The 25205-nt window shown below is 41.8% G+C and overlaps 1 protein-coding gene across 1 annotated transcript; it reads right to left on the bottom strand.

The window, feature by feature from the left end:
• Positions 1 to 4096: 4096 nt before the first annotated feature.
• Positions 4097 to 25205, bottom strand: TMEM45A (transmembrane protein 45A; the record flags this gene model as incomplete). The annotated part of the gene is made up of 5 exons (XM_080655172.1): positions 4097 to 4190; positions 12746 to 12891; positions 20967 to 21151; positions 23508 to 23720; positions 25016 to 25205. 5 exons carry the CDS (start codon positions 25203 to 25205, stop codon positions 4097 to 4099), a joined length of 828 nt encoding a protein of 275 aa, XP_080511298.1.

The following is a 25205-nucleotide window of genomic DNA, read 5'->3' on the forward strand; positions in this document are numbered from 1 at the left end:
TGCACTGGGCCTCTAGTAAAATTATAATAATGGTGTTCAAATACTGCTGATTTCAAGGACTAGAAGCAGAAAGCCCCAGACTGTAGACTTAGAACTGAACCTCTGATAGCTCACGGGGTTGCATCTCACTCATATTCTCTCCATGCAGAGACTGGAGGAATGGACATTTCTGCTTTTTCATAAAGACTGTTGGAATATTTGCATTTATCAGTTTTCAATATTCTAGCTTTAATCTGGTTCATGATAATTATTCCTAGAGTTCCTGCTGAGGTCTAGATACCAGCAATGCCATTTTCATGTAACTTCAGCTGATGGCTCACTCTTGTTTTTCCTTTTTCTCTTTCTTTATTTTTAAATTCCAGTTGACATACAGTATTATATGTTGCAGGTGTATAAACCCATGATTAGACATTTCTATAACTTTAAAGCTAGTACCCATCTGACACCATACACAGTTATTACAATACTAGAGGCCTGGTGCACAAAATTCGTGCATGGGGGGTGTGTCCCTCAGCCCAGCCTGCACCCTCTCCAATCTGGGACCCCTCAAGGGATGTCCAATGGTCCTCTCACAATCCAGGACTGCTGGCTCCCAACCATTTGCCTGCCTGCCTGCCTGCCTGATTGCCCCGAACTGTTCCTGCCTGTCAGCCTGATCATCTCCTAACCACTCCCCTGCCAGCCTGATCAACATCTAACTGCTCCCCTGCCAGCCCAATTGCCCCTAACTTCCCTCCCCTGCCAGCCTGGTCACCCCTAACTGCCCTCCCCTGCAGGCCTGATTGTCCCCAACTGCCCTCCCCTGCTGGCCCAGTCACCCCTAACTGCCCTCCCCTGCCAGCCTGGTTGCCCCTAGCTGCCCTCCCCTGCCAGCATGGTCACCCCCAACTGCCCTCCCCTGCAGGCCTGGTCACCCCTAACTTCCCTCCCCTGCTGGCCTGGTCCCCCTCAACTGCCCTCCTCTGCTGGCCTGGTTGCCCCCAACTGCCCTCCCCTGCAGGCCTGGTTGCCCCCAACTGCACTCCCCTACAGGCCTGGTTCCCCCAACTGCCCTCCCTTGCAGGCCTGATCACCCACAACTGCCCTCCCCTGCCTGCCATCTTGTGGTGGCCATCTTGTGTACACATGGGGGCAGCCATCTTTTACCACATGGGGGCGGCCATCTTGTGTGTTGGAGTGATGGTCAATTTGCATATTATCTCTTTATTATATAGGATTATTGACTATACTATGTTCTATATGTACTTTACATCACTGTGACAATTCTATAACTATGAATTTGTACTTTTTAATCCTATCATCATTCTGATGGCTCGCTCTTTTGAAACACAAAGTTGCCAAAGTCATAGAAACTTGGCAGACTAGAAGAGACTCCTGAGATGGAGGACACCCATGGGGCAGAAGGCCATGATCTCCTGAGGACCATGACATGTGGGCCTTTCACCTTCCAGAAATGCAGTAGGTTTTATTGCATTGTTCAAGATCAGTCTTTAAGATTCCTCAGGGAAGGAACAACCTAAGACAGGCACAGTTGCAGAGGGGCCATCAGGAGAGAACTTGGGGGTCAACAGAGGTGGGGCACAGACCCTCACCCCCCCAACCTTGCAGGGGCCTGAACCCTCACCCCATCTGAGGGAGGTCTCCTGCCCCCATGGCTGCTTTGCTTCCCACGCCCAGCTCAGATCGGGACACAGGTGACAGACAGTGACTTGGCCCAGCTCAGATTGGGACCCAGGTAACAGACAGAGACTTGGCCAACAGCAGCTGCCCTATATCTAAATCCAGCCTAGCACCAGGAATGCTCAGGGCCTACTCAAGAATGCAAATAATCCTTTCCACTAATATTTACAGGGTAAACTAAGATTGTTGGTAGAGTATTAAATTTGACAGTAAAATAATAATCAAGTTTTCAGATTAATTTAAATAGACCCACATCAATTGTTTTCAACCATTACATTAAAAAAATAAATGTATCTGAAAACTGGTTAATAGAAAAGCTACTGTGTATAGAAGGAATAACAAATATCTGAAATTAGTTATTCATTTATTCAATAACCTTTATTTTTTCAGTTCTTTCATTAATACACTCAGAACAAGAGCATATAAGAACAGTGAGCTATAGATGATCACCCTCTATATTGTATTGTGTAGACCTTCCTAAATGCTTTCCTGGGAGACAAAGATAGCACACATCTTTCTAATCACTTTTATAAACTAACTAGAGGCCCAGTGCACGAAATTCGTGCATGGGGGGGTTGTCCCTTCAGCCCAGCCTGCACCCTCTCCAATCCGGGACCCCTCAGGGGATGTCTGACTGCCGGTTTAGGCCCGATTCACAATCCTGGACCGCTGGCTCCTAAACGCTCACCTGCCTGCCTGCCTGATCACCCCTAACTGCCCCCCACTGCTGGCCAGGTCATCTCCAGCTGCTCCCTCCCTGCTGGTCTGGTTGCTCCTAACTGCCCCCCTCCCCGCAGACCTGGTCACCCTTTACTGCCCCCCTGCCAGCCTGATAGCCCCCAACTGCCCCCTCTGCTGGCCTGGTCACCCCTAACTGCCCCCCCTGCCAGCCTGGTTGCTCCCAACTGCCCCCCCCCCCACCAGTCTGGTCACCCCTCATGGCCCTCCCACCAGCCTGGTTGCCCCATGCAGCCTGCTGTTCAGTCATTTGGTCGTCCCTCATTAATCCCCCCTTCCTGCCTGGTCATAGGCAGCCATCTTGTGAGGGCATGACAGTCAATTTGCATATTACCTCTTTATTATATAGGATAATTTAAGCAGAAAGAAATATTTGCTAGTTGAAAAGGAAAATTTTTAAATGACTGAATCAAATTAATATTTTAAAAAATGAATGTGTCCAGTTCTTTGACCTAAACAATCCATTCACTTTCCTCTGCAGTGTCACTGTGATCATACCAGACTGGGGCAGCCCCCTAGATTTGTCAGTGCTTCTGGAATGCCAGGGAGCCTGCAGGATTTAACTGCCCACATTTCACCTTCAGCTGCCCATGAGGCTGCCTCTTTTCCTCCATATTTGAGTCATCTCTCAAGGATTCCTGAAGCCCTCCTTACCTTTTCTGTCATGGCAGAGATTGACATTGTACAAAATTAGCTATCTCCAAGCTTCAATTTTGTCTCAGAGACTCTAGATTTATAACATGTGACATTCAGAAAGGGCCCCATGATTCATCCAATTCAATTCCCTTACTTTAGAGAGAAGGACATGGTGATTGCTCAAGCTCTAGAGGTTGGTTAATGGTAGAGCCAGAATTAGAAACAAGATTTCTTGACTCTCCACTGAGTTCTACTTAGCCCACAGACTATGCAAGGGCTCTGACTTTTTACCCAGATTTTCCATAAAAGGCTATTCCTTGTCTTAACCCCTCAACTATTGCAGCAGAGGGGAGGTATGGTGGCCACGCTATGCTATTGATGACTTTTTACTCTGTAGAAAATATCATGACTTTCCTTTCCCAGTCTCTTATGGCTTTGCAACCATATGTTCCAGGGATCATCCCTTTCATCTTTTCCCAGAGTTCACAACTCAGAAAGACTCTGGCTCACTTTTCCTAGAGGAGAAATCAGGTGTTACAGAAAGACAAGTCTCATCAAAAAGGGAATTTCAGTGTCACACAGCATTTTCTTCATGATATAATGGTGGGGTGCAGTTGAATAATAAAAATAAAGATTTGAGGTATTCATTTATTTCTCATTGCAACAAGACAAACAAGTGTAATCCCATTTTTAACAAGTACAAATGGTAGCAATCCCAAGAACCTTAAGCATATGTATAACGCAAATAAAACAAATGTCTGTCATATCATGGGCATCAAACTTTAGATGACCTTGGAAGAGTCACTATAGGCCCTGAATACCAAGGCTGATGTGCAAAATGACCTTATCATCTAAAGTAATTTCAAACCTAAAATAAAACATTAATATTCAAATACTTTAACAAAATTCAAAATACAACCAGTACACCAAGAATCATCCTTAGCCAAACAAAAGATCAAGAAACAAAACCATGAACAAAAACAATGCAAAAAGAAAAAAGAAAAAGAAAAGTTCATCCAAAAAGACTAGATGCCCATCAAAATCACATCTCTTCTTCTGATTCTTGTTCTCGTTCAACATTTTTCAGGAGTCCAACTTCTGAGGGGCAGGTCCTATTAAGTCGAGATTTAACCAACCTGAGAAGAATGAAAGGCATTTCACGTTATGTTGTTTAAGGTTAAAAACCCAGAGCAATACGTACTTGTAACAAACTCCAAATTATTTGTGCAAATGGCAGAGGCACCCCAAGAGAAAATCACTTTTATTTGGCTTTAGATGTACCTGAAATTTTTATTTATTTTTTTATTGTTCTTAAATAATTCTTTATTGTTGAAAGTATTACATTTGTCCCCTTTTTTTCCCCATTGACCCCCCTCCAGCCCGCTCCCCGCCCCAGCCCCTCACCATCCCATTGTCTGTGTCAGAGGGCCATGGATATATGCATACAATGTCCTTGGTTGATTACCTCCCATCCACCCACCCTCCCTCACCTTCCCTCCAAGATTCCACACTCTGTTCCATGCTTCCATGTCTCTAGATCCACTCTGGGTCCCTGTCCCTGTCTCTCCATCAGAAGAGGACGGTGGTCCCACCCAGTCCCAGCTTTTTCCTTCTATCTCTGTGCCTTGTCTCTTTCTTTTATTTCTCAATCCCCAGCCACCCCTACTCAGGAACTGGACCTGCTCTCTAGCCGCACTGGACACAGAAAGAGAAATACCTACATTTGGCACCCCGGAACAGGGACTGAGTACAGGGGTACACACAAAAGTAAAAGTCAGGCGAGGGGATCACTCCAAGAACTGCGTGCACCACAGATTTAAAGAAGTAAGGATAGAGAGAACTACATAACCAGACACCGGAGAAGAAAGACCATGGGGAGACAAAGAAACAGCCTGCATATGAAAGAAAAGCAGGCATCACCAGAAAAGGAAGTAAATGAAATGGAGGCAGGCAACCTCTCAGAGAAAGAATTCAGAGAAATGGTCATAAGGTGGCTGAAAAGAATGGAAGACAAATTCAACAATATGAGTAAGAACCAAGAGGAAATAAAGAAGAACCAAGAAGAAATGAAAAATGACATCGCTGCTGTAAAAAACTCAATAGAAATCATCAAGAGTAGACTAGAAGAAGCAGAGGACCACATCAGTGAGCTAGAAGACAAGGCAGAAAAAAATACCCAAGTAAAGCAGCTTCTAGAAAAAAAAATTAAAAAGCAGGAGGAGAGCCTAAGGGAACTTTGGGACAACACAAAACAAAACAACATCCACATAATAGGGGTGCCAGAAGGAGAGGAAACTGAGCAAGGAGTAGAAAACCTGTTTGAAGAAATAATGACAGAAAACTTCCCTGATATAGGGAAGAAAAAACCCACACAAATCCAAGAAGCTCACAGAGTCCCAAGCAAAATGAACCCCAAAAGACCGACGCCAAGGCACATTATAATTAAATTGGCAAACACCAACGACAAAGTAAGAATCTTAAAAGCAGCCAGAGAGAGACAGAAAGTTACCTATAAAGGAACCCCCATCAGACTAGCAACTGATTTCTCAACAGAAACTCATCAGGCCAGAAGGGAATGGAATGAAATATACAAAGTCATGCAAAGAAAGGGTCTGAATCCATGAATACTGTACCCAGCAAGGCTATAAATCAAAATTGAAGGTGAAATCAGGAGCTTCACAGACAAAAAAGGACTAAGGGAATTTATTATCACCAAACCAGCAATGCAAGAAATGCTAAATGGTCTGCTGTAAAAAAAAAAAATAGGAAGCGAAGAAGGAACACAGGGGTAAAGAATAAAAATGGTGCCAATTAAGTACCTATCAATAATAACTTTAAATGTAAATGGATTAAATGCCCCAATCAAAAGACATAGGGTAACGGATTGGATAAGAAAACAAGACCCATATATCTGCTGTCTACAAGAAACCCACCTCAGAAAAAATGACACACACAAACTGAGGGTGAAGGGATGGAAAAAGGTTTTTCAGGCGAATTGAAATAAAAAAAAAGCTGGGGTAGCAATACTTATATCTGACAAATTAGATCTCAAAGTGAAGGAAATAACAAGAGACAAGGAAGGCCACTTCATAATACTAAAGGGAACAATCCAACAAGAAGAAATAACTCTGGTAAACATATATGCACCCAATACAGGAGCACCCAAATACATAAAAAAACTCCTGGAGGATATCAAAGGAGAGATTGACAGCAATACAATCATAGTAGGAGACTTTAATACCCCACTATCACCATTGGACAAATCTTCTAAACAAAAAATTAGCAAAGCGCCAAAACCGGTTTGGCTCAGTGGATAGAGCGTCAGCCTGCGGACTGGAAGGTCCCAGGTTCGATTCCGGTCAAGGGCACGTAACTTGGTTGCGGGCACATCCCCAGTAGGAGGTGTGCAGGAGGCAGCTGATCAATGTTTCTCTCTCATCCATGTTTCTAACTCTCTATCCCTCTTCCTTCCTCTCTGTAAAAAATCAATAAAATATATATTTTTTAAAAATCAGCAAAGAAACATCAATCCTAAATGACTCACTAGACCAGATGGAATTGACATTTTCAGAACATTTCACCCTAAAGCCACAGAACATACATTCTTCTCAAGTGCACATGGGTCATTTTCAAAGATAGACCATATGTTGGGACATAGGCAAAGTCTCTTCAAATTCAAGAAGATAGAAATCATATCACGCATTTTCTCAGATCACAGTGGCATAAAACTGGAAATCAACTATAATAAAAAACAATCTAGATCCACTCCATTCATCAGTTAAAAATTGTGGGGGTTTTTTATTATTAAAGTAAGGTATAATAAGCAAACAGATCCAGGGTAGCCTCTGAATGCACAGCATGATTTGATTACACATCAGAAGATGCCTAATTATTCAGAACTTTTATCATTTCTAAAACAAACAAGACAATCTCTGGATTGTAGGAAGCCTTATGAAACCAAGCTCAGCCAAGCTTTTCCAAGTCTGCACCCAGCTGTGTATTATAAGTAGGAGCCCTCTTCTGAAAGGAAGTGCATAAAGGTATCTCCTTCCCCATGTCAAACCTGGGCTTTATTGCAGCCCCTACTCAAGCCTTCAGAGAGTTGCTTTTGTGAAGGCCACAGGATGCCCACCGCACATTGTGGTCCAAGTTAGAAGTGCACTCCACCCTTGTTTTCATAGATTAAGAGAATCTGCAGGATTGGGGAAAGCAGCAATTATAATTTTTGACATTGGAAGTTTCTAAGGTTTTTAGGAGCAGAAATTCAGCAGTCTCTCCCCTTCTCTGATGTATTAAGATCTAGAAAAAGTTTTTTTCTGTGCAGGATTATTTGTAAAGACATTGTACTGTGACCATATCAATAAAATGTACTTAACTTCCAGAAATACATGGGAATATACAAGCAAACTTGATAAACTAAATCATCAAAATCATTCTCATTTTATGAAAAACTTCCCCAGCCTATCTGCATCTTTACCCTTATTATCTGCCTTTCTTTTTCTTCTAATGAAGGTCTGGCCTGCCCTTATCAATATGCATTGTCTTTACTTGTGCTCTGGATCCCACCAGAATATGAGGTTTATAAGAGCAGAGACCTCATCTTACTGCCCTAATCCCAAGCAGAGTCTAGAACAGTGTCTGGCACATAATGGTGGCTCAACACACATTTGATAAATCAATGGCCTTTGAAGCAATCTGCCAGGAGTTCATATCACTCACCTATTCATAGATAATTCATAATTCTTCAGTCACCTCCAATTCAACACTAATTCCTCCAATACATAACAACAACTGAGCAGTATTTAGTAATATCTGTTGACTCATTAAGAGCCAAAGAAAACTCAAAATCACTTGTCTTGATTATTAATTAACAATTGATGCTGCTTCCAATATCCTTAACTCCTCAAGGCATTGTTCTCATAAAAGGCTAATAGTCTTAACGTCTGGGACAGCATTTGTGTCATTTAAAAAAACCCACACAGTTATTTCTACACTGTACAACTTCAACGCATGCTAAATGAAATGCATTAATTAGTTAATTTATTCTTAGATTTATTCCTGATAACTTTTGTAAAAAATAAAACAAAGACACAGCTACTTACTACAAATTAATTGCTAACACAGACCCTACTGATTTTTCCTGTTCCCCCTTCCTCCTCTCTGGATTGTATCTGCTATAGCTTCAAGCCATGAAGATGAATATTCAGATACTTGAAATAGGCTCTATCTGTACCCTGTAGCTCTAGGTATTGGCACATGCAGAAATGGCCACTGGGGACAGACTGAGGGATGGCGTAAGAAGATGAAGTGCAAATAATTACTAGTTCCTGGAATAATGCAAATTCAGGGAAATACAGTCAAGGTGTGTCTGGGCTTTTCTTTGCATATGTTCCTCTGGATTAATATGAAGAAGAGCAGAGCTGAGACTCTGGGTGTACTTCCAGAATCTATCTGGAAATCAAACTTCCAGAAGTCAAATTATCATATACCTGGCATTGTGTCATCTATATTTTGTTCTTCAAAATAGCTCACATGAATCATTGCCTGGAAAACCAACCTGAAAATGTTAGAGTCAAAAATAGAATATTAATCATGCTCTATTAACTATGATTGCCTTGTTCTGATTGAAGAAAGGACATTCTAACCTGGCTAGGAGTTGAACATCCCTAGGACATGGGAGTCAACCTTGGACTTGGCAATCAGCCTTGGACCTGGGTGTCAACCTTGGAATGTAGTCCGTTCTCATTCAAGAACTTCCTAATATCATGGAAAGATTAACAACCTTGTTGCAAAAAAAATAAATAAATAAATAAAATGGAGTCTTGCCCCCAATCCTCCTTGCTTACTTCCCCATGCCTGTAATTCCTACTTTCCCATGTAATATTTGTCCTAATCAATATGAACAGCTGGCTTATAGGGGATTGAAGAGCAGATTTTTGTGGAGGACCTGCTGCTCTCCCATACTGCCAGCATTATTGGAATAAATGCTCATATATGATTCAACCCTGTCTATGCTTAATTGGCTCAAGTAGTGACAGGCAGCCCGTCCCATCAGTTGTCCGGTTTCAAAAATGGGCAATATTTCTCAACCCATAGAGAAGGGCTTTTGAAATAGTTCTGTGCAACAGGTGTGTTTAAATATGAGTTAGCCGGCTGGCATGGCTCAGTGGTTGAGCATCAACGCATGAATCAGGAGGTTCCTAGTTCGATTCCCAGTTAGGGCACATGCCCAGGTTGTGGGCTCAATCCCCAATAGGGGGCATGCAGGAGGCAGCCAATTGCTGTTTCTCTATCATTGATGTTTCTCTCTATCCCTCTCCCCCTCTTTAAAATCAATAAAAACATATTTTTAAAAATAAATATGAAATTCAGTAAAACATGTAATAAGATTTCCAAATAGGTAGGTTTCTTCTGTGAGCTGTCATAATCAAGACTGCAGGCATGGGACTGGATGAAGCAATCTTTGAACTATTTGTCTTGGAAAACTGGGAAGTACAGCTTCATTTTTCAGAGACTTGGACGGGGGGGAGGGGGTGGAGGGGTAGAGCTGGGGATTCCATAACTCCATTTTGCTGCCATGGTAATCTTTGTGCTATGTCAAACATACAATGTCCTGAAAATCCATCACCTTTCACCAAGTCATAAACTATTCCACAGTCAAACCCTGACAATGAGACTTTCAAAGAGCCTTATGATTACAGGACTGAATTAGCCTGCCATGTGACCTCACTACAAGTCAGTACGGTACTGACTCTTCATGATATTTTTTAAGCTATTGCTTAAGTTTATATCAAAATGTCAGAACATGAGCTCCCAGTCTTATATTTTTAAGAGCAATATGAGAACAAAACTGAAAAGCATGTAAAACATGATTTCCAAACAAATGAAGCCTGTATTCAAATAACTCTGACACAGATCTATTAAAACAGATTAAGTGTTTATTGAGCACCTATTATATGTTTGACAGTGTGCCAAGAACTGTGAGAAATATGAAGAAGGTATTTTCATCAAGGCAACACAATCTAACAGCTAAAACTAACATGAGCAAAGCACAAACATCATACAAGATCACAATTGTTCAAATGTTTGGCAGAGACTAAAATGATATAAAACTCATGAAGGGGATAAGCAAGGGCTAGGATAATCACAGTAGTTTTTGTAGAAGAGATTGGCATTTAATTTGATATGCCAGGTACAGGGAACTACAAAGTCAAAAGGTTAAAGGGAGGGGAGGCAGAGGTTGAAAAATAAACATGGCATTCCTAGAGAACTGTAAGTGGATGTGAAAATTATTAAGGGTCTGAAGGTTTCTGAAACAGGAAAAGACAGTAGTCTTCTTTTGGCTCTGAAAGGGAGCTGACATGCAGTAGAGAGGTTCCCTGAATGTTGGCATTGATCTTGGAGGCTGCCCAGCCCCTAAGGAGATGAGGCCCAGATGTCAGCCTAGAACAACAGAGGAAGAAGCCAAGTTTCACTCAATAGCAGAGCTAGCCTTAACAACCAGCTCATGCACAAGCTTTGGGGGAATGGGATGGGACTCATAGACATTAGTCAATGAGAAGATAAAATTTCCCAGCACCCAAAGCACTTAAAGAGGCAACTACGGATCAAAGTGGGCTGACCCAAAGCCTAGCAGAGACATCTGGGAGACCTTTTCTTAATGGTTTCCTTACACAGAGAACCAGCACGAAAGCTACTTCAGAAACTCAAAGAAGCATAGAGCAGGACACGTGATGGGGCAGGGGGAGGAGGGGGGCAAGTCTAGAGAGAAGAGTAGAAAGCTCATGGCTACCATAATAAAGGCTGCAGATAAAGAACATTTCGATCAGTGCTGAGGTCTAAAGGATGAGGTATTGCTGGCTGCATGCCTAGTAACTAGGATCAGCCAGGCCACTTGTGGTTTGGCATTAGCTACCTTGGAGAGAGGACCCATGTTCACCCCTTCCTGGTCCTACTCATCCTTCAAACTGCAGCTTAATTCTCAATTGTGAGGAGGCCCCCTTTGAGTTCCAGTCGTGCTTTCTTCTACTATTTCTACTTATTGCACTGTACTTAAATTACCTGTCTCTTCCCATTGAGTCTATACTTAATGCATTTTTTATACAGGAGAAGAACAAGAATAAGAAGAATAGCAAAAAGAACAAGAACAATAAGAATAACTTTCATTGAGCTCTTATGGCCTGAACAGTTTAAATGCATGTCTTATTTAGGTACTACTTTTATCCCCATTTTGCGAACAAAAAAACTGAGACTTGTTATAGTTAACTAATCTGCCCAAAGTAAGATAGCTGATAACAACAGAACTAGGAATATGTGTTCTTATCAATCGGCTCTATTGCTCCTCACCCATCATAAAACATTGTATCAGGGTCCTTGTAAAATCATGTACGGAATCTTACTTTTAGAAATCTATACTAATAAAAGGGTAATATGCTAATTAGAGCGGATGTCTTCCGAACATCCTTCCAGGCAAAGCCACAGTGGCTGTGAGGGCCAAAGGCAGACAGCCATGGTGGTGGCTGCGAGGGCTGTAGGCTCAGGCAGCCATGAGCTCAGGCAGCCATGAGCCCTGGCAGCTGCGAGGCCTGGGGCTCAGACCTCACAGCCACGGCCCCCCAGCCAGCAGTGGCAGCAGCAGCGAGGGGGTGATGGGGGTGGCACCTGGTAGGCTGGTCGCCTCCCACAGAGGGAGGCCAGACTGGGGCTTAGACCCGCTCCCCAAGCCTTCAGTAGGACATCCCCTGAGGGCTCCCGGACTATGAGAGGGGGAAGGCCAGGCTGAGCCCCCCCCCCCCCCCCCCACCAGTGCACAAATTTTTGTCCACTGGGCCTCTAGTATTAGAATAAATGTCAAATTAGGTACTCAAATTTAATAGGAGACAAACATGTTGGTCAAAAAAATAACACCAGCCCTGGCCAGTGTGTGTTATCAGTTGGGCATTGTCCAGTGCACCAAAGGGTTTCCATTTCAATTTCCAGTCAAGGGCACGTGCCCGATTATAGGCTCAATCTCCAGAAGGGGGCATGCGGGAGGCAGCCAATCAGTGTTTCTCTCTGATCAATGTTTCACTCTCTCCCTTTCTCTCCGAAAATCAACAAACTATTCATTAAAAAAAAAAAAAGAGCCCAGCCGGTGTGGCTCAGTGGTTGAGTGTCGACCTATGAACCCAGTCAGGGCACATGCCTGGGTTGCGGGCTCGATCCCCAATAGGAAGTGTGCAGGAGGCAGCCCATTGATGATTCTCTCTCATCATTGATGCTTCTATCTCTCCTTCTCCCTTCCTCTCTGAAATCAATAAAAAATATATATATTTATAATTGACACCAAGCTTGGGAAGTGCTATAATTGATGTGCACCTGGGCAAACAGAGGGCTCAGTCACTACAGGTGTGGGAAGGGCCATGCATAAGAGGAAAGAGCATATGCAAATGCACAGAGGTGCACAAGAGTGTGTTGAAAGGTGAGTCATAGGTCAGAGGCACAGCAGAGACACTGCTGAGCTATTCTAACTTTAAGCCAGCATTTATGCCTTGTATTGGAAATTTCCATGTTTGCAGATAATTTTCTATATTACCCTGTCTGGTGGAATGCTAAGGAATGAAATCCCCTATAATTTTAAGTTCATACTATTAAGCCTTGTTGATCATATATCAAGGAATAGAACTTCCATGAACAAAAATCACTAACTTACCAGGTGACAAAAGCATAAATCACTCCAATGATGATAAAGGTGAATGCATAATGCCAACAAAAGCATATGGTGAGAAACATAATGTTGTCATGATCCAGTAGATCCCATGCAGGACCTCCACTGGGAGGATAAAGGACAAAACCAATCTGCAATTTAAAACAAAAGCACACATTAAAATAATCAGCCACATTTTAAAATGCTTGGTTCCAACAGGAATGGTAACCAAGATAATTCCCATTATCCTATATAATAAAGAGCTAATATGCAAATTGACCATCACTCCAACATGCAAGATGGCCACCCCCATGTGGACACAAGATGGCCACCACAAGATGGCCAGCAGGGGAGGGCAGTTGGGGGGGACCAGGCCTGCAGAGGAGGGCAGTTAGGGGTGACTGGGCCAGCAAGGTAGGGCAGTTAGGGGCAACCAGGCCTGCAGGGGAGGGCAGTTGGGGGAGACCAGGCCGGCAGGGGAGGGCAGTTAGGGGCGACCAGGCCAGCAGGGGAGGGCAGTTAGCGGCAATCGGGCCGGCAGGGGAGCAGTTAGGCATCAATCAGGCTGGCAGGGGAGTTATTAGGGGGTGACCAGGCTGGCAGGCAGAAGCAGTTAGGGGCAATCAGGCAAGCAGGTAGGCGAGCAGTTGGGAGCCAGCAGTCCTGGATTGTGAGATGGATGTCCGACTGCCCGTTTAGGCCAGATCCCGGTGGGATCTGGCCTAAACGGGCAGTCGGACATCCCTTGAGGGGTCCCAGATTGGAGAGGGTGCAGGCTGGTCTGAGGGACACACACCCCCACCTGTGCATGAATTTTGTGCACCAGGCCTCTAGTCTGAAATATACAGAGAAGATATCAGGTTTTATTGTCTGTTTTAGTAATATAGACAGTACTAGTAGGTCATATTCTTGAAAAAAAAATTTTAAGGACATTTAAAGATCAATTTCAAGTATGCATAGTAATCATCTCTGGGGATTGGTGGACATTCAGAGAATGTGCTTAGGTTTCTAAATTGTGCAGTTTCACTTGGTTACTTCAAAATTAGAGTACAGTGCCGAAACCGGTTTGGCTCAGTGGATAGAGCGTCGGCCTGCGGACTGAAGGGTCCCGGGTTCAATTCCGGTCAAGGGCATATACCTTGGTTGCGGGCACATCCCCAGTGGGAGGTGTGCAGGAGGCAGCTGATCGATGTTTCTCTCTCATCGATGTTTCTAGCTCTCTATCCCTCTCCCTTCCTCTCTGTAAAATATAAATAAAATATATTTTTTTAAAAAAAATTAGAGTACAGAAAGGTTTTAAAATAAATAAATGCCCACAGCTAACATTATGTTTAATGATGAAGGCTAAACGCTTTTCCCCTAAGATCAAGACAAGATGTCTGATTTCACCACTTCTATTCAACATTATACTAGAAATTCTATCAGAACAATCATGCAAGAAAAAAGAATAAATGACATGTAGATTGCAAAGGCAGAAGTAAAATTATCTATATTCACAGATGACATATATAAATATTAAAAACTCTAAAGAATCCACACCAAGAAAAACTGTTAGAGCTACTAAATTAATTCAGCATAGTTGCAGGTTTACAAAATCAATGTACAAAAGTCAGATGTATTTTCCATATGCAATGAGCAACCCAGAATTAAATGGGGGAAAGAAACAGTTCCACCCACTTGCAATAGCATTGAAAAGAATAAAATATAGAAGTAAATTTAATAAAAGAGGTTCAAAACTTATAGACTGAAAACTATAAAACATCACTGAAAGAAATCAAAGAAGATCTAAATAAATGGGAATACATCTCTTGTTCATGGACTGGAAGATTTAACATTGTTAAGATGGCAATAATACACAAAGAAAACCCCTATAGCCTTTTTTGCAGAAATAGAAAGCTGATCCTAAAACTCATATGGAATTCCACAGGACCAAGAATAATGAAAACAACTTTGGGGAAAAAAAGTTGTAAGACTTATGCATACTGATTTCAAAATGTATTACTTCTGGACTCTCAATTCTGTTCCAGTGGTCTGTGTTTTGCCAGTACCAATCATGTTTTGACTATTATAGCTTTATTAGAAGCCTGATGCATGAAGATTCATGCAAGAACAGGCCTTCCTTCCCCTGGCTGCCGGCACCGGCTTCCCTCCGGCACCCAGGACCTGGGCTGCCTCGCCACCACCCACCGGGACCCGGGCTGCTTTGCTCCAGCCACCACCAGGCATCTGGAACAGGGGCTGCTTCACTGCAGCCACTGCTGTCACCCACCGGAGGCGTGCTCTGATCCAAGGCCACTCGGAGCGCGCCCCCACCCCTGGTGTGTGTCCGCTGGGGCTGGGGGCGGCACGCAATCCCCTCCCGCCCATCTGCGCACGCAGCTCCTCATGAGCAGTGGTGATGCAGCCTCCTCCTGAGCCGGTTGTGATGCCCAGCTAATTTGCATATTACTTGTTTATAGATAGATAGATGATAGATAGATAGATAGATGATAGATAGATAGATAGATAGATAGATAGATAGATAGATAGATAGATAGATAGATGATAGATAGTATAGTCTGAAGTCAGAGAGTGTGATGCCTCTAGCTTTATTCTTTTTTTTTCCAGGATTGCTTTGGCTATTCAGGGTTTTTAGTGGTTCCATACAAATCTGATTATTTTTGTTCTATTTCTTTCAAAAATGACATTCGACCCAGCCAGTGTGGGTCAGTGGTTGAGCATCGAACTATGAACCAGGAGGTCACAATTCAATTTCCGGTCAGGGCACATGCCTGGGTTGTGGGCTAGATCCCCAGTAGGGGTTGTGAAGGAGGCAGCCCATCTATGATTCTCTCTCATCATTGATGTTTCTCTCTCTCTCCCCCTCTTCCTTTCTCTCTGAAATCAATATATATATGTTTTATAATCACAGATGACATATATTTATGTCAAAAATATATATATTTAAATAACATTGGGATTTTTATGGGAATTACATTAAATCTGTGTATTGCTTTGGGTAATATGGCCATTAGAACTGTTGATTCTTACAATCCATGAACACAGAATATTTTTCTATTTCATTGTGTCTTTTTCAATCTCTTTGAATAATGCTTTGTCATTTTCAAAATATAAATCCTTCACATCCTTTGTTAAGTTTATTTCTTTATTTATTTTTTTAAATATATTTTATTGATATTTCACAGAAAGGAAGGGAGAGGGATAGAGAGCTAGAAACAACGATGAGAGAGAAACATCGATCAGCTGCCTCCTGCACACCTCCCACTGAGGATGTGCCCGCAACCAAGGTACATGCCCTTGACCGGAATCGAACCCGGGACCTTTCAGTCCGCAGGCCGACGCTCTATCCACTGAGCCAAACCGGTTTCAGCGAGTTTATTTCTTTATATTTTATTTTTTCTGATGCAATTGCAAAAGGAATTGGTTTTTTTTTCAATTTCTTTTTCAGAAATTTTCATTGATAGTATACAGGAAGCAGTGAACTTGTACATTGATTTTGCATCCTTCAATTTTACTGTATTTTGTTTATTGTTTCTAGTAGTTTTTTGGTGGAGTCTTTAAGATTTTCTATATACAGAATCATGTCATCTACAAAATGTGACACTTTTATTTCTTCCTTCTCTATTTGGGTGCCTTTCATTTCTTTCTCTTGCCTGATTGTTCTGGCTAGGACTTCCAGCACTATGTTGAGTAAGAGTTCTGAGAGTGGGCATCCTTGACTTGTTCCTGATCTTAGGGGAAAAGCTTTCAGTTTTTCACCATTGAGTATGATATTGGTTGAGAGTTTGTCACATGTGGCCTTTATTATGTTGAGGTTCTTTCCTTCTATACCCATTTTATTGAGTGATTCAATCATAAATGGATGTTGTATCTTGCCAAATGCTTTTACCTCATCTACTGATAAGATCATACGATTTTTATCCTTTGTTAATGTGGTGTAGTGCATTTATCATTTTGTGTATGTTGAACCATCCTTGTGCCCCTGGAATGAACCCCACTTGATTGTGACATATTATTTTTAATGTATTGTTGTATTTGATTTGTTAGTATTTTGTTTAGGATTTTTGCATCTGTATTCATTAGAGATATTGGCCTGCTATTCTTGCCAGGTTTTGGTATCAGAGTTTATGTTGGCCTCATATAATGTGTTAGAAAGTATTGACTCTTCTTCAATTTTTCAAAAAAGTTTGAGAAGGACAGGTGACAAATCTTTGAATGTTTGGTAGAATTCACTAGTAAAGACATCTGCTCCTGGACTTTTATTTTGGGGAAGGATTTATTGTTGTTTTTAAGGGAAAGCCTTTTTTTTTAAAAAAAATCCTCACCCAAGGATATGTTTTTATTGATTTTAAAGAGAGAGGAAGGGAGAGGGAAGAGAGAGAGAGAGAGAGACCGAGAGAGAGAGAGAGAGAGATCAATCTGTTGCCTCCCGTACATACCCCAACCGGAGGTGGAACCCACAACCTGAGTATGTGCCCTGACCAGGCATCAAACCCATGACCTTTCCCTATATGGTATGACCCTCCAACCAACTGAGCCATACCACCAGGGCCTTTTTAGGAGAATTTTTATGGTTGTTTCTGTTTCCTTACTATTGATCAGTCTATTTAGATTTTCCAATTCATGATTCAGTCTAGGAAGGTTATATATTTATAGGAATTTATCCATTTCTTTTAGGTTATTGAATTTGGTGGCATATAGTCTTTCACAGTATTCTAGTATGGTCATTTGTATATCTGTGATGTCTGTGGTGACTTCTCTGTCATTTTTTTTATTTTGTTTATATGAGTCTTATGGTCCCAAGAGTCTAGGTGTGCATTTTCTCTAATCTGTCTGTACACTGTTTATGCACTAGTTTAAACATACATGGAGAAGTAGCAAGAGAAAAAATATAGTGGAAAGTAAATCATTATATAATATTATTAGTTTAAGAGACAGTTTGGTTATAAGCATTCATACATCACACATTGCAACAGAACATGGAAGCATAATAAATTCACCTAAGTCTCAAGACCCTTTTTTTTTTTTTTTTTTTCACTTTCAGAGGAATCTAATGTTGGGGAGAGTTAGTATGGCTAAACCTTCATTTCCTGCCAGTGTGTGTTTGTATTGGTGTTAAATGTTCATTTTTCCTTAAGGTTTCACATGTTATTTAGTCTGGCCACCAGGGAAAAAAAGAAACTAGTCTAGACATACTGATAGGTAGAAAACATTTTAAATAATCCAGATTTATGCCCAAAGTCCTCAACCTCATAGCTCTTCCTCAGAAAAGTTTTGGAGGATATAAGAAAGCATTATTTTTCTGCCAAAAGATACATTAAACCAATAAACTCTCAGTTGTGACAGCTCACACCTTCCTCCCTAAGATTATTAATCATTAATTATAATTGGAACACTAATTAGTTTAATTAATCTTGCTCTTATCTTTATTATTGTTTTCTTCAACTCTCTATAAGTTTCCCCTTTTGGTCTTACTTTCTAACTTTTTTATTTGAACACTTAACTCTTTAACAAACTTGAAGTAGTAAAAGGACAGAATACACTTTCTTTTCAAATACATGGAACATTTGACATTGGGCTATGTCCTAAAGGAAGTTTCAACACATTTCAAAGAGAGCACATTCTCTGACCCAAAGCTATTAAACTGGAAAGGAATACTAATAAGAAGAAAAGTATTTTTGGAAACTTAATACTACATTCCTAAATAACTCAGATATTAAAGAAGAAAGCACATGGAAAATGCAACATTCAAATTGCCCAAGAATGAAAACTATCACGTGTCAAATCTTAAGAGAGGTAGCTATGGTAGTGTGTAGAGAAAAATCTATAATCTTAAGTGTTTTTTTTTAGAATAAGAATGACTGCAAATAAATAAGCATTCATCTCAAAAAATACTTAAAAAAAGAGAGAAGTGAATACAGTCTAATAACATCAAAGCAAAAACACAAAAATAAGGAGAAATTGACCAGCTCAGAAATATCTGTCAAAGATATCAATGGGGTGAAGGGATTGAGAAGTACAGATTGGTATTTACAAAATAATCATGGGGATATAAAATACAGCATAGGTAATATAGTCAATAATATTATAACTATGAATTATGCCACATGGGTACCAGAAATACCAGGAGGACCACTTTGTAAAGCATATGATTGTCTATCAGACGTCCTCAAACTACGGCCCGCGGGCCACATGCGGCCCGCTGAGGACATTTATCCGGCCCGCCCGGTGCCGCTGCCTGTCCTGCTTAGCAGCCGTCTCGTCCTGGGCCCACAGTGCGCATAGGAATTTGTTCATAGTTGTTTTTTTTAAACTATAGTCCGGCCCTCCAACATCTGAGGGACAGTGAACTGGCCCCCTGTTTAAAAAGTTTGAGGACCCCTGGTCACTCTAACTACTGTGCTGTGCACCTGAAACCAATATAAAATAACATTGAATGTCAACTCTAATTGAAAAAAAATTTTAAGGAATATAGCAGGTATTAACAACACAAAGAGTTCCAAAGCCAGGCTTCATTCCTCACCTTAAAAGGAATCCTTATTTTATTTTATTTTAGTTCCACTGGAACCAAATCACCAACCATCACTGTGTGCTATAGGCCTGCAGCCCAGCACTTCTCCTGCTGGGCAGTTCTGTTCTGTGTCTGGTGCACAAGGGAGCTTGCTCTGTTTTTGTTCATACTATTTAATTACAGCTAGGTATTTTTTTACTTTCTTATTTTTTGTTTGTTTATTTTCTTCTTTTAACTTATTTTTTATGTTATAAGTAGTTTTGATATTGCATCTGTCATTGTTATTTATTTGGAACAGAAATACACTAACGTATAAACTCACTGTGTCATCTTGACCAGAAGTTATCTCTTTAAAACTTTTTTTTAGCCCTGGCTGGTTTGGCACAGTGGAAAGAGCATCAGCCTGCGTACTGAAGGGTTCTGGGTTTGATTCCGGCCAAGGGCATGTACTAAGGCAACCAATCGATGTTTCTTTTTCTCTCTGTCTCTCTCTCCCTTCTACTCTCTCTAAAAGTCAATGGAAAAATATCCTCAGGTGAGGATTAAAAAAATTGTTTTAACTTATTTTTATTTGTAAATAGGTAATAATATATGCACATGATACAACAGTCCATCCAGGAGATTTAAAATGCATAATAGTGTTTTATATCCCATTCTATTTAGATTCCCAACAGATGATAAATAATCTTAAAAACAAACAAACTTCTGTATATAAGCTTGTTAAATTCACCAATTATCAATTTTATCACATTATAGGACATTTGTTACTTTTCCTATATAGTTCTTTCTTCAAAATAACATTTAAATGTAGCCTCTCTTTACTAACTTCTGCTCAAACAGCCTTTCTACTCCCCCACATGCTTAAATATCACATCTTTCCTACTCCCTGTTTTGACCAGGATGTTCCACTCCCCTTGCCTGAGGTGCCTTTTTCTCATTCCTTGTGGGAAATTCAAGTTCCTGAAATAACCTCATGGTCCCAAATCCTTGCTCTTTGGTGACTAAAAATCACTTCGAAGAAGTCTTTCCTGATTAAACTACATTTACCATCCATTCCAGACTTTCTTTACATCCCTATATAGATATTGGGTTATGATTTCTCATTCTCTATAAAATATATATTCACTGATTGGAATACAATTTTTCAACAACACACCAAGGTTAGGGGTTTGACAGAGTAAAATGGAAAGAACCTGAGATTGGCGTCAGATACGCACATTTAGATGCCAGTTTCATTATTTTGTGATCCTGGGAAAGTAACCTGGTCTCTTTGAGCCTCCCTTATCGGATTACGTTGGGAATGGTAATACCTAACTTAGAAGTCATTGTAAGGACATAATGAAACAATGTGTGTGGAAGTCCTGTACAGTGGCTGGCCCTTAATTGTTTCTCAATAAATAACTGTTTCATGCCTTTCATATTTTTCTAGAGCTTACTACCCATCAGGCTGTAAGTTGTTTTAGCATCAAGGAATTGCTTCCAACTAAAAGCACCAGCTCAGAGTTCCTACATGGTGCATATTCAGGTGTGTGATGAAGACGGACGCCCCCGCTGCTCTGTCATTGCTCCCACCAGGGCTGCTCTTGGAGGCCCATATTCTCAGGGCAGCTAGCACACAGGAGGAAGTCTCTGGGTTCCAGAGCGACATGCCCACCAAACAAAGAGAGGAGGTCATAAGTGGAGACACCGGTACATGAACTGGAGGCTCCAACTCACCTGCCAGAACCAGCTCCCCTGAAGCAGAATAAAGCTCGTACGGAGAAGCTCCAAGGTTATATTGGCGCGTAAGAAGATCTCCATGAAGGCAGCCAGGCCTGCCAAAAAGATGACCAAGAACAACAGCTGGTGCACGAAGATGTCTAGTATTTCCCGGCCATGGGTGTGGTTGTAGAAAATAAAAGCTGATAGAGAGGGGGAAAATCGTTAGTCTTTTTTAATGAAACCAGTTTCTCTCCTCCCTCTCCCCCACCACAGAATTTTACACGTACATACATTTGTTCCAAATATCTGGTTCCCGCTGCTTCCCAGCTTCCCATAATAATGGCATTTTAGGAGTCATTGCTATCTCTTCAGAATGGAATTTTTTAAATTTAACACTCCTTTCCCCTCCCCAGCCTTTATTCTCTCCTCTAACACAGCATGACATTTTCAACTAACTATATCTCAAAGCATCTTCAATGCAGGAGGAAGAATAATAACCATGCTGAGTGTGGGGAGCAGAAATTAGGATGAGTGCACAGATGAATGAGACAAAGCTTTAAGGAATTCAGTCTATTGGAGGAAGCAAATACATACATAAATCACTAGGTGCTCTGGAAGCTCCCAAGAATTAATAGCTAATTACATTGTTTAATCCCATGGAAAGATTAGCTTCATCATCTTTTTTCCATTTCGATGAAGAAGAAAAGATGTTTCTTAAAGATATCATAACACCCTGAGATAATAAGACTCAGGTTGTTGGTGTCCACCTTTTACCTAGCCCTTGTTCTCAAAGAGGGGTTGACCAAAGTTATCTTCACGTGTAGCAGGCAAGGTGGGGAGTTGGGAAATGACTGCCTCCTGATAATTTGGGGCTTTTTTTAGTTCCACAATCAATTCATTCTTTACAAATAACAATAAATGAAAACAAATCACTAAACACTTGTTTTCAGTTTTTCCCCATACAGTAACAGGGTGACCAACGGAACAAAAAATGTTGTTCTTCATTCATCTATCAAAAACAGGACCTCATATTTTTATGTGACTGAGTTTTTTGGACCCTACTTATCATGTAATGGTGGACTGTTATTATCCCAATATAAAAAAGGCTAGTTAGTAGGTGGTGGAAGCTACTCTGCTGTGCCTCCTCATTTTAGGATATTCATGTTTCACTACGTTGAGCTCAGTGTCACTTTTAAAAGCCAAAATAATGATAATCTCCAGGATAACCCAGAGATAACTATGGCAGATGGTTCTTGATGTGAAATGTGGATAAAGCACTTTGAATGATTGTGCTTGTTCAGCTTTACTAATTGAGTCAGTGGAAAGGGAGAATCTTTGAAATCCCACGTAGGACATCAAATAGTTCACCATGGCCCAAATTGGTAACCCCATGGACCAAGGCTGCACCAAGATACTAAAGGAATCCTATCTAATAAAAGGGTGATATGCAATTGACCATCACTCCAACACACAAGATGGCCAGCAGGGGAAGGCAGTTGTGGGCAATCAGATCAGCAGGGGAGGGCAGTTGGAGGGGACCAGGCCTGCAGAGGAGGGCAGTTGGGGGTGACCAGGCCTGCAGGGGAGGGCAGTTGGGAGGGACCAGGCCTGAAGGGGAGAGCTGTTGGGGGTGACAAGGCTGGCAGGGAAGGGCAGTTAGGGGCAATCAGGCTGGCGGGGGAGCAGTTAGGCATCGATCAGGCTGGCAGGGGAGTGGTTAGGGGGTGATCAGGCTGGTAGGCAGAAGCAGTTAGGGGCAATCAGGCAGGCAGGAAGGCGAGTAGTTGGGAGCCAGCAGTCCTAGATTGTGAGAGGGATGTCCGAGATTGGAGAGGATGCAGGCTGAGCTGAGGGACACATACACCCTCCCATGTGCACGAATTTCATGCACCGGGCCTCTAGTCTATATATATAAAAGCCTAAACAACGGTTACAACCGAATGGCCAGTTGCTAAAATGCACACTGACCACCAGGGAGCAGACGTTCAATGCAGGAGCTGCCCCCTGGTGGTCAGTGCGCTTCCATAGCTAACCTTCCCCGGCTGGCCAACCTCACGTGGTCCCTCCCTACAGTGGGCAGGCCCTGATAGCCTGATCGGGGCCAAGCCCCAGGCTGGAACGGGAAACCAGGTGTGAGTGGCGGCGGACGCAGCCCCTTTCCCAGGGGGGACCAAGGACCAACTCCCTCCTTGGGGCCGGCAGCCAACCTCCCATGCCCTGTCCTTCCACCCAGTCAGCAGGCCCCGATCAGCCCGCTACCCGCCTGCCACTGTGGCACTGCAGCAGCGAGGGAAGGAGGAGTGGGGGAGGTGGGGAACCACACAGTGGCAGATCAGTGTCTGGCATCCATTCCTTCCCTGCCTGGCCTGGCAACCATTGCCTCCTCTCCCGACCCCGCAGGGACCTTTAGGCCCCGATTGGCCCTGATCGCCGGCCAGGCCTAGAAACCCTACCTGTGCATGAATTTTGTGCACCGGTCCTCTAGTATTATTATAAAGGGCTAGTCAAATGTCCAAAAGTAGTTAAAGATATAGAAAAATACTCACTCATACTTACCCTCCACAAATAAGGCATTTGACAACATTAACTTGCTTAAAGAGGTAGGAAGTGAACGGATGGTGGAACATAGGATGTTCATCACGCCCATCAGCCCAAAGAAGAAATACATGGTGGTGTGATGCCAACCCAGGAGTTGGACCCACCGGCCTTCTTTGTAGTTATACAAGGACAGGTGGGGCCCTCCAATAATAAACTGTTCCCCAAGCATACCTGTAGAAGAACACATTAAAATTTTAGTAAGTCTCTTCATAACTTGACCGAGAAAGCAGGAAGATGCAGGAGGATTAGCCCACTGCTTAGTCCAATCTAGTGTTCTTTTAAATGACATTAATTCCTATTTCTGGGCTGTTGCCTAAGAGCTGAGCACTGGTGGTTTAGGCTTGTTTCAGAGGTTCAAATATTGGTTTGGATAATCACTTTTAATTAAAGATAGTCAATTCAGTCAAACAGCTATTTCAGACCTTTAATGCTAAAGATCTTAGTTCTACTTAGTTTCATGATCAGCTCCACTGATAATTTTAGTCCCTACTTTAACCTGATGACTAAATGAATCCTGAATGATTTGGGATTCGATTTATAAGATCAGTCCCACAGCGGCTGATTACTTCCTTCTTACCCGCTGTATCTCTGGGTAGCTGCCACAAAGTAGGGAATTGTGCTTGGTTTAGCATAAAAATGCTAGAGTTCAGCTTTCCCCCAATTAAGGATAACCAAGAAAGCACAGTCAAACATGGCATATGGTCAAGTCAGCTATACAAACAGTTGCACTTTCTTAAAAATGCTGTTTTATTTCTTAACCTATAGCATTTGATGTGGAAATTTCTCTAATGGGAAATGGTTGCTCTGGAATTTGATGGCCATAGCAAAGAGCTATGGCCATGAATTAAGCATGAAGAAAACCAAGGGAATATTAGGAGGTTTTGCCCATCATAAAGGAGAAACTGAAGTAAAATTCTAAAAACACAGAACATTTTCACAGAATCATGTAGTCAATGGAAAGGCCTTAGAAGTCATCAGACCTAGCCTCCCTCTCTAATTTAGAAATCACACAGAAAGAATGAGTGCATGAGGCAAGGCTTCTTCAGACTATCCCTTTGTACATACTATTAACAATGATTATTACTGAAGCTCTCCTATGATCCCTTGATTACTTTGAGGTCATTTTGAAAAATGCTTTCTGATGAAGTTTACTCTCTCAGGCATCAGAATACTTGGTATAAAATTATTTCAGAGGCTCCAGCTAATTCTATAAAGGAAATTAACCCTGAGTGGGGAGGAAAGTTAATTACCATGACTAACTTATTAAGGAATAAACCTTTGTATAAATATGAAGTATCACCTTTTTAATAATTATATAAGATAGAAATTACAATTAGAATATGTGTTCAGAGATATCTTAAAGTAAAAATTCACTGTTAGCAATTTCTTGATTTGATATTAAATCTTCTCTTTGCATGTGAAAATAGCCAAAAGGAGAAAACAGAATACTGCAATAGTCCACTCACCAATTAAAGCCATGCCGATTATGACGATTCCCTCCACAATATCTATTCGATAGAATACTGCTTTGGAGCCAAAATAGGAAGTCCGCTTGTGTTTTCTGCAGATATACTTCAGAATGCACTTTAGAGTCCACCAAATACCCATGATGATGAAGAAGGTTCCGGGGAGGGCATGACCCTTGAAACTCCCCAT

Source organism: Plecotus auritus (genome assembly GCF_963455305.1).
Source record: "Plecotus auritus genome assembly, chromosome: 2".
Lineage (NCBI taxonomy): Eukaryota > Metazoa > Chordata > Mammalia > Chiroptera > Vespertilionidae > Plecotus > Plecotus auritus.